Source organism: Drosophila mojavensis, unplaced genomic scaffold, assembly GCF_018153725.1.
Source record: "Drosophila mojavensis isolate 15081-1352.22 unplaced genomic scaffold, ASM1815372v1 contig_16, whole genome shotgun sequence".
NCBI lineage: Eukaryota > Metazoa > Arthropoda > Insecta > Diptera > Drosophilidae > Drosophila > Drosophila mojavensis.
The window spans coordinates 9836233-9852072 of NW_025318693.1; the positions used below are offsets into that span (position 1 = coordinate 9836233).

The 15840-nt window shown below is 37.7% G+C and overlaps 3 protein-coding genes and 2 long non-coding RNA genes across 7 annotated transcripts in view; 1 reads left to right on the forward strand and 4 right to left on the reverse strand.

Moving 5' to 3' along the window:
* The first annotated feature begins 1860 nt into the window (after positions 1 to 1860).
* LOC122756761 lies at positions 1861 to 2999 on the forward strand. Its single transcript, XR_006356610.1, has 2 exons — positions 1861 to 2596; positions 2681 to 2999. It is a non-coding gene; the product is annotated as an uncharacterized LOC122756761 (long non-coding RNA).
* Positions 2223 to 4459, reverse strand: LOC122756762. The gene is made up of 2 exons (XR_006356611.1): positions 2906 to 4459; positions 2223 to 2798 (listed from the first exon to the last, which is right to left on the reverse strand). It is a non-coding gene; the product is annotated as an uncharacterized LOC122756762 (long non-coding RNA).
* Positions 4460 to 5394: 935 nt separating this feature from the next.
* Positions 5395 to 5733, reverse strand: LOC6572843 (protein Diedel). Its single transcript, XM_001998913.1, has one exon. The coding sequence runs from the start codon at positions 5731 to 5733 to the stop codon at positions 5395 to 5397; it is 339 nt and encodes a 112-aa protein (XP_001998949.1).
* A 1171-nt stretch (positions 5734 to 6904) lies between these two features.
* Positions 6905 to 7246, reverse strand: LOC6572842 (protein Diedel). The gene has a single exon (XM_001998912.1). The coding sequence runs from the start codon at positions 7244 to 7246 to the stop codon at positions 6905 to 6907; it is 342 nt and encodes a 113-aa protein (XP_001998948.1).
* Positions 7247 to 8406: 1160 nt separating this feature from the next.
* The window catches only part of LOC6572840, a 53621-nt gene continuing 46187 nt past the window's right edge, over positions 8407 to 15840 (reverse strand). For all 3 annotated transcript variants that reach the window (XM_032727893.2, XM_044007382.1, XM_044007381.1), the window contains exons 5-7: positions 10745 to 10878; positions 9187 to 9463; positions 8407 to 9131 (exon numbers count right to left, since the gene is read on the reverse strand). In XM_032727893.2, coding sequence (XP_032583784.1) covers positions 9067 to 9131; positions 9187 to 9463; positions 10745 to 10878 — 476 coding nt within the window. In that variant the 3' untranslated portion in view covers positions 8407 to 9066. The remainder of the gene's footprint in view (positions 9132 to 9186; positions 9464 to 10744; positions 10879 to 15840) is intronic.

The window sequence follows — 15840 nt, forward strand, 5'->3', positions numbered from 1 at the left end:
GTACGCTGCATTGATTTTCCACTTTTAGCCTCGGCTGTCAGTCAATGTGTCGCGTGCCACACGGGCAACACAAACAGCGAGGCGCATCGCTGTGGCTGACACGCGTTCAACGCGTTGATGGCAATTTAAACAAGCGCAACATTTCCGTTAGTTGTTTTGTTGCCCAGCAAAAAATGCGTACAGCTAATAGGGTAGTCTGGCACATAAAAAACAGGGAAATCAATCAACCAAATACACAAATCATTGTTGAGCTCTGTAAAGTTGTTCGACTTTGACGCAATTAAGTGGTATCTGCTAGTCGCACAGAGTGCAGCTAATGCTAAGCTGAACACATTTGACTGTTGCTGTCGTGCCATGTCAGTCGGCTCAGCGGCTAATTGGCCAGAGATTTAGGCTCTCTGCTGCGCTTTGTTGTAATTAAAAACGCAATCGTCAAAGAAGAGCCCCGACTGAAGCCAAGTCCAATGAATTTCAAACTGATTGAAGGAAGGCTTTTGGCACAGCAACTGTCTATCTTTCTCCCCACTTCTCGCTCTCTCTCTCTCTCTCTCTTGCTCTGTGCATTGTTTTTGGCCATATCATTGACATTGGAAATTGCATTGACATATTGTTGCTATCGGATTTCTGCCTTCTGACTGTCAAAATGCCACGTCACGATGGCACATAGCCGGGCCCAACGGCAATCGAGCGCGTGCCTATGCCCATATTGCCATCACGCTCTTCCAATCGCACCGTCTCTATCTTGCTCGCTCTACATCAGCTTTAACGAGAGCTGTTGGCCGTAAAGCCTTTGGCTTTCTGTTTGACATTAAGTGAACTTATAATTAAACGCTTTGGCCCATTTAATCGGATGTGTTTATCGTCGTTTGCGCATCAAAAGTCGAATTCCTCTTGGCTAAAATTCTGTGCTGTCATTGCACCTCCTGCTGCTGGCATTGGCAACAATTAGCACAGCATTGATATTGCTAATTATCACTTTTCAGCATCAATTTCGATTCCGATTTCGATTTGGGTCGAGCATTGAGCTGAGTCAACGAGCCAGGCGAGCCAGTTGCAAATATTCACTATTTTCAATGCGCAGAATATGCCCAAATTCCCTCACACATCAATATTACCGACAATTTCTTCTTTATATATGTATGTCGAACACTAATCGGAATAATTTCACATTTCTTATTTCCCTGTGTGCATGATCTTCCTCGTTCACCGAATATAAACATTTCAACACACAACTTGATTGACTCTCTCCGCACAGCCTAAGTCGCCATCTCACTCTCACACAGCCACACTCGGCACTATGATCAGCAACAACTATCTTTGTCTCTGTCTCTCTCTACCGAAAACAAGCCAAAGTTGAGAGTTGTGTTGAGTGATGCATATAACATTGTGCACCAACACTACTGTAACACCAAGAGACAGTGCTGTTAAGGCGTGCTGTTATCTTTACAGTTATTGGTGGGACATTTGAATATATGATAGTACGTCCATTCTTTCTACTCGTAAATTTGAACATGAACAACATTTTGATGAATAATAATATGAGTCCGTCTTCATAACTGAAACTGAGAAATAGATGTTCTTATTTTTTTTAGAAGCTGCAATAAATTTTTCACCATATGTATGTTAAAGTCTAAAGAATCAATTTCCATATTATAAAAATATAATTATATTTAAGTAGAAAATACAATGTGTCCTGTACTCTTAAATTTAAAAAATGTTAAACACAACACTTTTGTTTGCAGTGATTGATTAAAAATAAAGTGTCCCATATAAATAAAATATTGTAAAATAAAATAAAGAAAAAAGTCTACATAGTAGCCATTGAAGGGAACTTTTTTATTTATTCATTTTTTTTTTCAGTACAAATTCACAATTGACACGTGTTCAATTGTGCTATTCATTTTTTGTAAAGCTGAATTTTATTGCGACAAAGGTTAAATTTGTATCTCAATGTGTTTGTATAAGTTAACAATTGTAAACATGTTTTTAATTCCAAGTAAAATTGTCGCGCTTAATTGCAAGAATACAGTATTAATGCTATAAAACAAAAGGTATCCCATAATTCCAAAAAGTCACGTTTTATGAGCTAAATATATATATATATATGTATGCGTATGTATATAAGAACAAGTTATATATAGAATATATTCTATATGCTGTATTTCAAGTATTGTGTGAATAGTAGTAAAAAGCAGATTAACCTAATATAGTCTATTATTATATCATTATTATATATCGAGAATGACTTTTTATATTCAACAATGGGTAGAGTATATTTGATTATGAGATTTCGGTTAAGAACTTTCGAATGCTTTTCACATATTCCTATTACATATTCATTGAAGCCGGTGTCATGCGCTCATCTTTAGCATCTCTCTGAAACAGCTTAGTTATTACGTCCTGTCACACATCTGAATGCATACATACATATATGCACGTTAGCTAAAAATTATAACTTAAATTCTCTGCTCTGCCGGCCATTTGAGCTGGCTTCCAGTTGTGCCTAATTCCAGGATGGGTTTTTTCGCCCTGCAGATTGTGGGCTGCCTAATCTTTGGTGCTGGTAAAGCTTGGCGCTTTGCTTATGTTTCATTTGGTAAGATCTACATGTCGATGTCGGGGCCAAGTACCTGTCCATGTTTTCATTTAATTTGAAACATTTTCTTTACTTAAATTACAGAATCACATGGCTTCTGGCTAGGCGGTTGGGTTGGTTGGGCATGGCTCGGTGTCACTCGGTTGGGCTTATCTTTTATAGGGCCAAATGTCTTTGTTGCTTTCAGTTGTTGGCCGCCAGCCTGAAATTGGGTGCAAAAAACGTTTTAGACTTGCCCAAAACAAAACAGGAAAAAATTGGATAAACATTATTTGGCTCTGACTGAATGATACACTGCTCAAAATTTACTTGATATAAGTGTGAAGCTCATTACATGATATATAGTTAACTGATTAGTTATTAAATCAGAAATAATTATTGCTCGATTATATGCAAGTCCGAATATACTCGTTTTTCTTGGCAAACAGCGCATGGGAAAGGTAACAACAACACAGTCTAACAAAGATACACGAAGCGACAGTTTATTTCACACCGCACCAAGAGCTGGGACTCGTGTCAGGGTTTGTGGACGCTGCTGTCCCAGCAGCAGGAGGAGCAGCAGGAGCTAGCGATGGCAATTTACAGTTAGGCGGCCACGTGACTTACTAAATCAACTCGGCCTGCTGCTCGTGTCGTCTGTTTGAAGTTGAAGTTTGTTTGTGGCACCAGCAAAATTTGAAAAAAGCACACGCAGTCGGCGTCGCAGTCGTCGTCAACGTCACGCAAATGTCAGCTTGACAAATCGCGCGCAAAAATCTGGCGCGTCTTGCTCTGTGTGTGTGTGTGTGTGCGGGTGGATTCTATATATATATATATATATATATTTTTTTTTTTTTGAGTGTGCCGCTCATTTTTGAATGTTTCTCAAAGCTTTGGATTTTACGTCTCTAAAGCTGCCGCAAGCCGCAAGCGAAGGCGTGTGTGCGTAAGTGTGTGTGTGTGTGTGTGTGTGTGTGTGTGTTGGCGCCTCTGCCACAAATGCCACACGGCATGCCAACGGCGCCTCTTTGGGTAATTTGTTGTGTTTGTCCACCCGCCAGTGCCACCAACAATTTTTTGATTAATCAAAGGACATTTTCTTTCCTTTTTTCCGCTCTTGTTGCTGTTGTTGTTGTTGCGTTAAAGAAGCCCGAATTAATGCAAAAATGATGAGTGGAAATTTGTCAAGCTTATTTACTTCCGTCATTTAATGGCCCGGCGGCACATTGACAGCAGAGTCTCGGACCCCAATACAGACAGCCGGAATTTATCTTTGTTTGCTTTTTGGTTCAGTCTGTTTTTTTTTATTATTATTTTTTTTTTTGGCTGCTTCTTCTCTTTCCAAAGCCATTTTATGCATAATTTTTTTCGAGGGGGCCTCGCACAGCCTGGCCTGGTCCTTTGGTGTCTTTTATTGTCCGCCATTTCTACCTGAGGCTATTGGCCCGGCCCTTGCATATTTTAGCCGGATTTGTCATAATGCGCTGAATATTTTGCTCGCAAGTGAACCTCGCATCGCCTCTGAATAGTGTTTGACAGGGGTTCGGCTTTTTTGCTTGTCCCTCCTGTGCTGTTAAATCGAATTTCTTGGCCTTATATAATTTTGCTGTGGGACACTTTTATCAATTCGCCATAAGCAGGGTAAACGAATTAGTCGGAAATCTATGGCATGGGGCTGGGGTTCTTGTTTGGCTTTCCGCTGTTGCTTCTCATGAGGAAATCGGAAAAGGGGCGTATTTACCAATTCACAGATAAGAAGAAGGTCTAAGCCTTTTGCGCTCTCCCTAATTTCATATACGATTCGCCTAAGTCGGCTTATATAGTTTTGTAATTTTAAATTTATTAAATTATACAAACTAAAAATGAAAGTTTATAAAAATATTATCCGCGCTTGTCAAAATATATCCAACTCACGTTTGTATCCTCGCGATTTTGCTAGACTGGAGGTGACTGTTGTCTATGCCATCGAATCATACATATAATATAATATGTAATAATAGATATAATGTAATATATTATAATCAATATTTATGTACATCAGCAATTTAGCATATCAGCATTTATAAACTTAAGATATCTGTCTTGCCGTCTAACTCAATCTGTCTGACAGCCTAACACAAAAGACGAAGAAGACCCACAGAAGATCATTATTGTTTGCAGCAGTATTAATTTGGTATTTATATTTGAGAAAACCGAAGCTAGATTGCAGCAGCAGAGAGTCTTCCCATTGGTCACTTAAGGCTCCACTGCAACGATCTCTACCTGACGTCGGGCTGAAAATTTGAGCGCAACTTAGGCTCTAAGTGAAAGTCGCCCTATATAAAGGAAGTTAAGTGTGTGAAGTGAAGTGTGTAATCGTTCAGCTAAGCATTAAAGACTTAAAGGAAATATTTAGGGCAAATATTTCGAGGAAATACTTAGCAAAAATCCTTAGGTTAATTACTTAGAAGAAATACTTGGAGGATATTGTGGAAAGCTCCAATAAATCACGTGAGTTTATCTCTTTCAACAGGAAGTGCATTCCCTATTCAGTAAAATCTTGTATCTTCATGGGTTCTCTTCTCTTAAGTCTCGTTCTTAGGAAAAATATTTAACTAACTCATCCGTTCTATTGATGCTAGACTGTTGTTTCAGCATTGTTTGTAAACAGTCGTTGCTATTTGAGATATTTTAATTGGTTGCACTGCCTTGGCCCTATTTAGCAAATAAAGAATATAAATTTTTGTGTTAATAAACTGAGGCATCTGCTTTATTTATACAATTTTTGTGCTTGTGTGTTTCTTTCAAAGAGGCGGATAGCTGATGTAGATATTCCAAGTTTAATTAATCCATCTAGTGTTTGTAATTCGAATGTTTTGGTTTCTATTGTTGTTAATGAAACTCCGCTGCCATTGGCCTTCGATGCAGCCACCGCCGCAATTGCAACCGAAGATATTGCAAGATCGACGGCCGCAATAGGTGCCTACTTTACGCTTTCCATGGGCACAAATGACGATCGAACAGGTTCCACCTCTGCCAGCACGACCACCAGCATCGCCGCATCTGCCTCGGCCCACAGTATAGGTGAGCACCATCGATCGGCGGCAGCATTGCGCCTGAGCGCAGCCCACATAGGCCAGGGCGAGGGCGAGAGCCAATAGTATGGTTGTAGTCTTCATGTTAGCGGTTCTACGATTCTAGTTAAAAGTTAACTCAGCTGCCGGCCATTTATAGGAAGTTTTCGGGAAATTGCGATAAGGGCACGTGCATTTTAGACAATTAACATAGGGCCCATTGAATTGTATTTTTGTATTCCCTGAACCCATTGAAATCGGCAAATCCAAGTATAATGATTTTATTATTCTTTGAACCCATTGAAAAGATGAGTGCAATTTAAAGTCTGTTTTATAGACAGAACGGCGGGGCTAACTAAACAAAGAACCTTAGTCTTATCGAATAGTCTGTTGGCCGTCTAGTCGATGAAAAACATTTTAATTATACTACAATAAGTTTTATCAATTGCTTACTAAGTCAATTGCTTAATCTTTTATTTAATTGATTAAATACATATATGTACATATTAGTAACATTACGTTAGCAAGTAACTTATTTTACCAAAGGCATACACACAGCCAGCAGCCAGTAAAATCGTTTTATTAGTCATCTTAGCACACTTCCGTTAGGAATTTCAGGAGATCTGTAAAACTTAAGGCTCCCCAATATCACTTATAATAGGGTTGAATCGGGTTGTTTATGTGCTGAAACAATTGAAATGCGAAATCAGTTCATAAATTTGCTTTAAATATACATATATACAGGCGAAAGAGAGTATGACTGACTTATTTAAGTTTAATAAGCTAAAATATTGAATATTAATCAGACGCAACAGTCGAGTGGATTGACAGTCTATCAGATGGTTTGCTTCGATCTTGGAATCTACAAGAGCTCGAGATTTAATTGTTGAACAAAAATGTTAGTCCATTGCACGAGTAGACTAAATTAGTTTAAAGCAACTGATTAAATTTCATTCATAGCCAACGAGCTTCTTATTTAGAGCTAGTGTAATGAGGTTTTTTTTTTTTTTTTTCATAATCCAATGTTCAGGGTATCTCCCAGTTGGACACTCCCGACATGAGGCGCTGTGATTTGGTCTTATTGTCAACAGACATTCAATACGATTCACTTGTATTATTATATAAGTCATTGATTGGAATATATCTTAAACTATGCCAGAATCATAACAGATTGATCTTTATTTATACATTAAAATCATCATAAAAATTAAGAAATAAATTAAATAAATATTTATGTATACGGTGTCTCATAGCACTTATGTATTTTACAATATATTCAATTCCACTTGCTGCTCAAAATTCGAATTTTGTATTTTGGATGTCTTTCGATGAAATTCTTCTCCCATTTGCCTTTCAGGCAGCCGCCTCCGCAGTTGCAGCCGAAGAGATTGCAGGAATAGTGGCCACAGTAGCTGCCAATGAGACGCGTGCCATCGGCACAAATGGTAATCGTGCATGTCGAGATGCTGCTGTTGACCCCACCAACATCTTTGCAGCGACCCGACTCCACGGTAAACGAGACGTTCTTTGTACGCCGACAACAATCGGCCCGGGCGCTGCCCACAAAGACCAGCACACAGAGAGTAGCAGCCAGTAGAATCGTGGATGTATTCTTCATCGTCGCGCGTTTCTGTTAGAATATTTACTGAGATTCACGCTATTTATAGGAATTTTTGGAAGAACTGTAAAGATGGACAATCGCTGATATAATAACGAATCTGCAGTACCCTGATAAAGTATTACATAATTCATTTTCTCTAGTCTTCTCGTTTCTAAGGATGCAAAATATTAAAAATAAATTTATATTTAATTATAAATATGTTGATTTATAATCTGATTTCGCATTTTTATTATTTTTTATTTATTTATTTTAATTATTATCGATTTTTTAATTTAATTTAATTTTTTTTATTATCATAAATTTATCATATTATAAAGTGAAAATAAGAAAAAGAATAAATATTTGCAAATAAAAAATTAAAATATTTGGAACGTTAATAAGGGTATTGGATGTTTAAGTTAAGTTGAAGTATTTTATGTGCGATTTGATTTCGCTTCATTTACACAGAACTCATTAAATGAGGTTTGCTTTACTTGCTATACTACCTCATGAAGTGAAATGCGTATATTAGCTTTCAGCTGAAATGAAATCCTCAGTACGTTCATCTGATAAACTTGTAAGGATTGAAAAATTGGCGCGTGGTCAAGTAGGAAAAACTACGATTAGGAATTTGAGATTTTATGGCTATATAACTTTTGATTTCCAGATTCCTTAAAAAATTATTTATCTAATTTTGTACCATGAGCAAGTATTAATCAGTCAGTAACACCCGACAGTTGCGCTGTTGCTTGTTATGATTGTCAGCACCATATTCCACAAGATGATTCGGCTGTCTTATTAAATTATTAAAGTCTCAGCTTGAGTATGCAAATAATTAAAACTAACAAGTTTTCATTATAAATCCGGGGTCGACTGGGTTTATTAATTTTGTTTACCTCATTATTAGTAATCAAATGTTTTGATATCATCAAAAATTGGTTTCCAGCTAGAATGGCAGCTGAAAGCTTCGCCTTTTGGGCCAACTGAAACCAGTATTCTCCATAAAAGTGTTGGACTAGTGCTAATGCTGTAGATAATTGGCAAATAAAAACAAATATTAGCTCGTTTAATTTAATTGCTTCAAAATTAAAATTGTTGATTTGAAATTGAGTTTGTTTGTTTTTGCGTTTTCCATATTTTTTTTTTCATCGTTGTTTTTCTTTTATTTATATTTTCGCTTTTTTTTTTTTTATTTCGTACATCGTTTAATACAAATACATTAACATTTCACATTTAATAATTATGTTTACTTTTAGTTGCAGTTGATTGTGATTCATTTCTCGCTGTGTGCAAATACATATACACATATAGATATCCACATACACATATATACACATATATACACATACATATGCATCTATATATATATGTTTATATTATGTACTGAACGTATGTGCATTTCGTATTCATTATTAATTATAATTTTATATTAGATTTACATACATATGTATGTAGTGCTTGCTTTCGTTTTAGACAACTATATCAAATTGTATTTGTAAGATTTTATCCAAGTTATTTTTTTATAGATTCCATTTAGTGTGCGAGTGTGTGTGGCATTATATCGAGAAAAATTGCTTAGCTTTGCAATTACCATATAGTTAATATATATATATATGTACGCATATACATATTTCAATATATATACAAATTCAACAGTTGCCTTGTTAACTTTTCATTCTTTTCGACTTGGCGTAGTTGGGGCGCTCGCTTTAAAAAAGCCGCCCTCATCCGATTTATCGCCTTGACTGGACTTAAATTACGTTCGTTTAATGTAATCAAAACAACAAATACAGCTAGTAAAATCAGGCTAAAAGAAACGCGGCCCACAGAGACAGCCACTAACTCAGAGTGCAGTGCCAGCGCAGCAGGGACGTCAGGCACAGCAGCCAGGCAGCAAATGTGGCTGTAAGAGCAGTATAATTCGATTACAGGCAACGCACTCTCGCTGTCTCACTCACCTGCTCGGGCACTGGCACAGGTGCCGTTCTCAGCCCGCCGCTGATTGACGCCGCTGTCCCTCAGCGCCATTATGGTTGTGCGCAGCCAGCTCTCACGCCGCAGGCTGGCCACGCCCAGTATATCGGCCACGCAGCGCAGCTCCAGCATTTCGCTCTTGCCAATGAAGCGCTGGTCATCGATATGCAGGCGCAGCTGCAGCTTGCTCGCATAGAGCGGAAAGCCCTCGGTGTTGTGGATGACTTCATTGATTTGCGGCTGCAGCTGCATCTGTGGTGCCTGTCACAAAATGGGAATAGGTTAGTGAGTGCTCCAGTTGGCACTGGCCGGCTTGCTTAATAGCCGGAACTCAATTTCAGATGGTGCCAGAAAAGGGGCTACGCTGCTTCCTCTTCTTACAGAAGCTATTCGATTTTAGTATACAATGGGTGTACTCAATTCACCAAGACTCTTCATAGTTAAAGACGTTTTAATTTAGTCTCTTGAGTAGTAGCGAGATATATAAAAATAAATGTATTACTAGCTAGTTGTAGTTGAGCCAAGTTAAGTTAAGACTAACTAAAAACTTTGTAGTGCGCAAAAGTTTCAAAATTGTACCTGAAATACTGCATTAGCTTAGAAATGCGTTATCGATATAAAAGTTTGAGAAATAAAAAACCTGTATTTGAGCGTACATCAAACAAGAGTATAATAGAAAACGTATAGCTGAATTTCTTATTAATTATTAACTTATAAGTTGAATATCGAATTAAGGAAAATCGAATGAGATCTAAAAAAAAAAACAACTTGTATGTATATGAGCGTATATAAAAAAGAGTAAAAATTTCATCTCTCTATGTTTCAAGTGCTATCTGTAATGTGTATGTCCACTTCTAATTTCGTTAACGATACATCGAATGTATCTCTCTGTATTAATTTATATATAAATATTTTTATCGATATATCGAAAATCGGATGCAATATATAAAAGCCTTGTACGTTGTTGCTGTACCTTGCTACGTAGTCTCTAGTTACGAAAGTGTTCAAATTCTTTAAGAAATGCTACACTTCACTTACAAATCTGTTATCGATATATATCGAAAATCGAATAAAATATGAAATATAAAAACACCATAGTATTTAGTTCTGTGTACAGTATATAAGAGTATAAATGAAAAATCGGAACTCTGTAACCTTTGTATACGAGATAGACTCACAGAACACATACCTGAAAAGCGGGACAGACATTTTCACTACTTCTACTCAAATCATCTACCAGCCCAGCCACGCCTCATCCTGCCCATTACGTGGATACCACTTCTTTTTTGAACGCTCAATAGCTTCAGGGTGTTCAAAGCACAAGCCGAAACGGAACCGAAATATTGGGGCCGAGTTCTGTTCAAAAGCGAGTCTCACATAATCAGTGTCAGTGTGAAATTGCACTGGCATTGCCACATGCCGCAAGTAATTTTTGGGCATGCAACCAGTTTTTGGGTCGTGTCCATAGCTATCTAGTGTGCATTTCGATTTCGCTAGCGTGCAACGGTGCGTATGAGTAATGCGTGAAAATTGTATACTTACAGTTTTGTTGTTGATATACCATGTAAGCCGCGCCGCCGGACTCGACCACTCCGAGCTGCAATTGGCCACCAGCGTATCGCGATATTTATATGTCCGTCGAACACCCGAGATCAATGGATCAAATTTTGGCAGCACTGTGAAGCAAGCAAATGAGTTGGTTAGATTTGTTTTGGCCGAGAGCTGAGAAATTGGTTTTAAACTATGACCCAACTATGTTGTGGGCAAAGTAAATATATGTATGTAATATCTAATTATATATATTTAAATATAATTAAATTATTAAGTATAACAGCAAAAAGATAGGCTTAAGCTATGCTATTTCTGTCCAGCAATCATTCAGGCAGTCAATTATTAATTGTAGATAAATCATAATTTGAAAGCAATTGAAGTTAGTCAACTACTTCAACAACATTCTCGACTAACGCCTACCTAATGCCCACATCACATACTTCTAATATCTGTAATATTTTGTGAAATTCCATAGTTGCTATACACAATTGTAACACTTTAGCCTGAGTGACCAAAATTTGTATTTGCCTAACACGCAGTTAACGGCATTTATCTAATGGTCGAATTGGAATCAAAGACAGTTTGCTCGTACTATAACCGGCAGTTGGTTGTTTGCTTGGTTGGCTGTGGGTCAGCTGAGGTGTTAGTTGGTAGAGTACACCAGCGTCAAAGCACTTAGGTAATTATCAGGCAGCCAGCAGTCTCTAAATATTTGTTCAAAGTGTTAATTAATCTTTACAAATAATTGCACAGGACAAACTTTTTTGTTGAAAGCAAGAATAATTTGGTTTATTTCGTTGATACACACACACACACACATACACACACAGATGTATACGCACACAGAGTGTAGAAAACAAAGTATCCGTCACCAGAAACCAGAAACCAGCAACAACAACGATCAACTTGAGTTGAACCACAAAACACTGGGCAGAACAACAGCAACAACAACAACATCAATAACAATAGCAACAACAACAAAATTTTAGCTGAGTTTGAGCTATAGTCAAATGAATGCCGACTGCCGCAGCAGTTGTTGCTGTTGAAAATTTGTGAAATATGCTAAGGAGCCATAGTCAGAGCTGTAGTCGAAGCCCAGCCATAGCCAGGAGGCATGGGAATACAAGTGAGTGCGGGTGGGCTGTGGCAGGGGCTGTGGCAGGGGCCATCAAAAGTCAGCAGCAGTCAGCAGTAGTATAAACTTTTTAATTGACTTAATACAAACCACTTTGGTGGAAAGTTTGCCTGACTCTGTTGCTACCTCTCCGGTCTGCCGCAATGCTCTGGCCTTCAGTTAACCCACCGAGTACCCAAGTCCAAGTATTTTGGCCAAGTGCTTGCCAGCTGATGATGATTGCGAGCATGTTGTGCCGCCTTTTGGTGGCATCACATCAGATCGGAGCGGTCAATGTTGCAGGTGTACAGAGTACATATGCTTGTAAGTGGTGGAGGGGATGGTGAAGCATCGCTGGTGGTAAACAGAGCTGTGACTCGAATTGGTAAAAGGCAACACGCAGCATGCGGCATGCGGCAAGCGGCAAATGCGAAAATTGTACGAAAACAAAGCAATCAACTCGGACAAATAAACCAAAAATGCCAAAGTACCAGTAAAACACACACACACACACACACAAACAACAAAGGCAACAACAACAGAAGGAACAACAAAGGCAGCTCAAAATAAACAAAAATCAAACGTAAACAAATGACAGTGAGGTCTTTTGTGCTGTGAAACGTTGAATGCTCTAACGCATAAAAATTTGTATAAAATAATATAATATGCTTGATAGATTCATGATTACCGAATTCATTCAAATTAATAATAATAATAGTAAGTAATTATAATAATAATAAAATAAAATAATACATTAGTTGTCATACAAATATTATCCGATTGAGTTTGCGCCTTAGCTGTTCATTTTGGTTTGTGCTTACTTCTTAAGTGAAAGAGAGAGCGAGACAAATATAGAACATAATTACGTGTCTTGCTGAGAGAGAGAGCGAGATGGAGACAAATTTGGCAGGTGCTGCACTTAGTCCACACTTTGGACTCCACAGTTTAGCTGGGTGGGAGCGAGATGGCTAGTTAGGCTCTTCACACATGGTCGCCATGATTTTCAATGGACGAAGAGCGAAAACGCCATTTTGCCAGTTTGACTCCTGACTAATTATTGGTCATGGAGATGCAATAGAAAATAGCGATCAATTTATGAAAAAAATATATCATGTAACTTATAAATTTAATAGGCAATTTTTGTAGAATTTTATTGGCAAACGAATAATTTCTATATATAAAAAACTAGAATTAATACAAATTTTACTAAATATGAATCGAAATGTTTTCGCTTGAGCTTTCTACACATATATTCGTAAGAACGTAAATACTCGTTTCAATATATTACATGTGATCTTAGCGAAACAGTGCCTTAAGTCTCGAATTGAAAATCTCAAAAATGTATTAACTATATATCTCTTTGATACTCATTTCTACAACAGAACAGTTACACTTAGCTCCATTAAGTAACTAGTCTTTCCTTCTCTGCAAGAGTATCGAAAAGCAAAGAACAAAAGCCAAAATAAAGTAAGGAAATAAATGACACTATAGGCAGTTGGGGAAATTGCTTGCTGCCAGTTTGAATGCTAAGCGAGACCAGAAAACCAACAATAAGAACAACAAGTACAACAATGAGTTGAGGAAGTTCGAGTGAAAACAAGCAGAGCATGCAAATATACAGGGGAGGCACTTCGGGGGCTTGCCGGTGTGTCCGGTCCGGGCACCGCAAATGATGAGCCCATATTAAAAACTCAAAAGTCAAAAGTGCTTGATGTACAGAGCAGGTTAGACCTTTAAGTATATATTTATATATGGGAAATCTCTATAGTAATTAGGTGTGTGTGTGCCTGTGCTTACAAAGGACACTCACACACATACTTGTATCACATCCTGAGCAAACTTTGACGAAACTTAATCAGTGGCAGCCAGTGCGACACATGGCACGCAACTAAGCGGAAAAATATTTGCCAAGGTAAAAGTTTTTACACGCGCCCCACAAAGCCATTTCTGTTTTTGTTGCTGCTATTTTTGTTGTTGTTGTTGTTGTTGTGCTATCATCAAAGAGCGCTAGGTGATTGCCGTTAGAAAATCGAGACACGGCAAACACTTTTGCTGGCTGTTGTGTTGAAAGTTTTTCAGGTGGATTCGATGCTGGGCGATGGCACTTTGGTGACAGAAATTCCCAAGTTGATTGTTGGTCTGTCAACAGCTTCTCGCAGCCATTGAAACAAAAAACTGACTACAAGCCACTACGACACTACACCGAACACTGGACAACAGGGCAGAACATAGCCCAGCTCAGGGCATGGGCATTAAGTTGAAACTACGTGCTGCATCGGACATGGGAGACATTGTTTTATGCAACTAGAGCGATGTTGGGCTAAAGGGGCGTGGCCAGCTGGCTGGCTGCTGCTCTCGAAAACTTTTGTCACCAGCTCAGCTCAGCTCGTTGATGAAGTTTGATGGGCAACGTTGGCTGGTTGGCTTTTATATTTGGTAATGTTGGCTCCTCATTTTATATATGGCTTGGATTGTTCTTTTTACGGCTTCAGCTGGACTCACACACACACATACACACACACATAGAGAGACACAGATATATGCTATATGCATGGCTGTTGGCATATGCCAGAAATGGCTCACAACATGCTGAAAATTCAGTCATTTCTTTTATGTTCGGGCGGTCAGTTAATGCGTCTCTCGTTGGTTATTGAAAAATATGAGCTAAACATGAGATGCTTCTTAAGAGAAAATTCTATAAGATCTCTGTCGGTTGGAGATTGTCTCATTGATGTAAAGAGCATAGCATTTGTTATGAATTAAGTAATTGACCCCAAAAATCGATAGCTTGAGTGTTGGCCCCAGCCAGACTGAGGGTAGGGGGATAGTCACAGTTGTTTATTACATCATTGCGGATATTATTTCATCGTTCTAGATTTTGCTTTTACGTTATCGATATAAAATGCCGTTGCCTTTTTCTCTGTCTAACTCAAGCCAAATCGAATACATTTACCAACTGCATCGATAAGTAAATTGTAAAGTTACTCTTGCAAAGTTTTTTGTATATTCATAGATTCTTTGGAGACGTGATTTACACTGTTTGGCCAAGTATGCTGATCTCAACTCAATTTTGGGTAGTCAAAATAGGTGGAATAGTATATATACACAATATATTTTCTTTAAGGCTAACATAAATTTAATTTAATATAATGCTTTAGATATTCATTCTAGTTTTCAAAACTCTTAATCTATTTTATATGTTTCGAACATGTTCATAAAATATATTAGATTCAAGCAGTGCAGACTATACATTCATATATGTTTTATTGCTAAATATTTAAAAAACTTGTAAAATTGTCTTGTTGAATTTTGAATTGCCAACATAACTTGAATTGAATATAATATATTTTTAATATGCTTAACCATGCAATTCACACTTCAATTTAATTTTAATTAATATAGATTTTATGCCTGTATGTATAACGCCATATTAATATCTTAAATCAAAATCATGATTCAATGTCAAAGGCAGCCGAAGTCAAAGGCAATGCTAAGCTCTTATATTAAGCAATACAAACAATGCAAACTATTTGTTTATACCAAAAGTGGTTTCTGTTCACTGTTTAATTGAAGCATGTTGAGCAGGTGAAATCAAACGTATTGTAATGGGATGATAAAGCTCGATTGGCATTGGATCTAATCTAGTCGTTGTTATTTGCATGTTGAACAAGTTAAGCGTGGCTTACTGCCATATCTAAGTACAAAAGATAAAATTCAAATTGACATGCAAATGGCATAGACGACAAACAATCTAGTGACGGAGCGAAAGAGAGGCAGAGGCAGCGGGAGAGGGAGAGTGCGAGTGGGAGCGGGAGCGAGAAGGTAACAAGAGGGAAGTATTCTTATTGGGACATCTAAAAACATCCAATTAAAGGCAAAATGCGAATTCAAATTTGATTGTTACGCGTAAACAAATGCTTAAGTGCGCATTATGCAAATCAATACTCTTCTTAAAGTAGCGTCAATAAATAAT

Excerpts from the sequence above, each read along its gene's own strand:
- LOC6572843 (XM_001998913.1), bottom strand. The coding sequence starts at position 5,733 with ATGAAGACTACAACCATACTATTGGCTCTCGCCCTCGCCCTGGCCTAT.
- LOC6572842 (XM_001998912.1), bottom strand. The coding sequence starts at position 7,246 with ATGAAGAATACATCCACGATTCTACTGGCTGCTACTCTCTGTGTGCTG.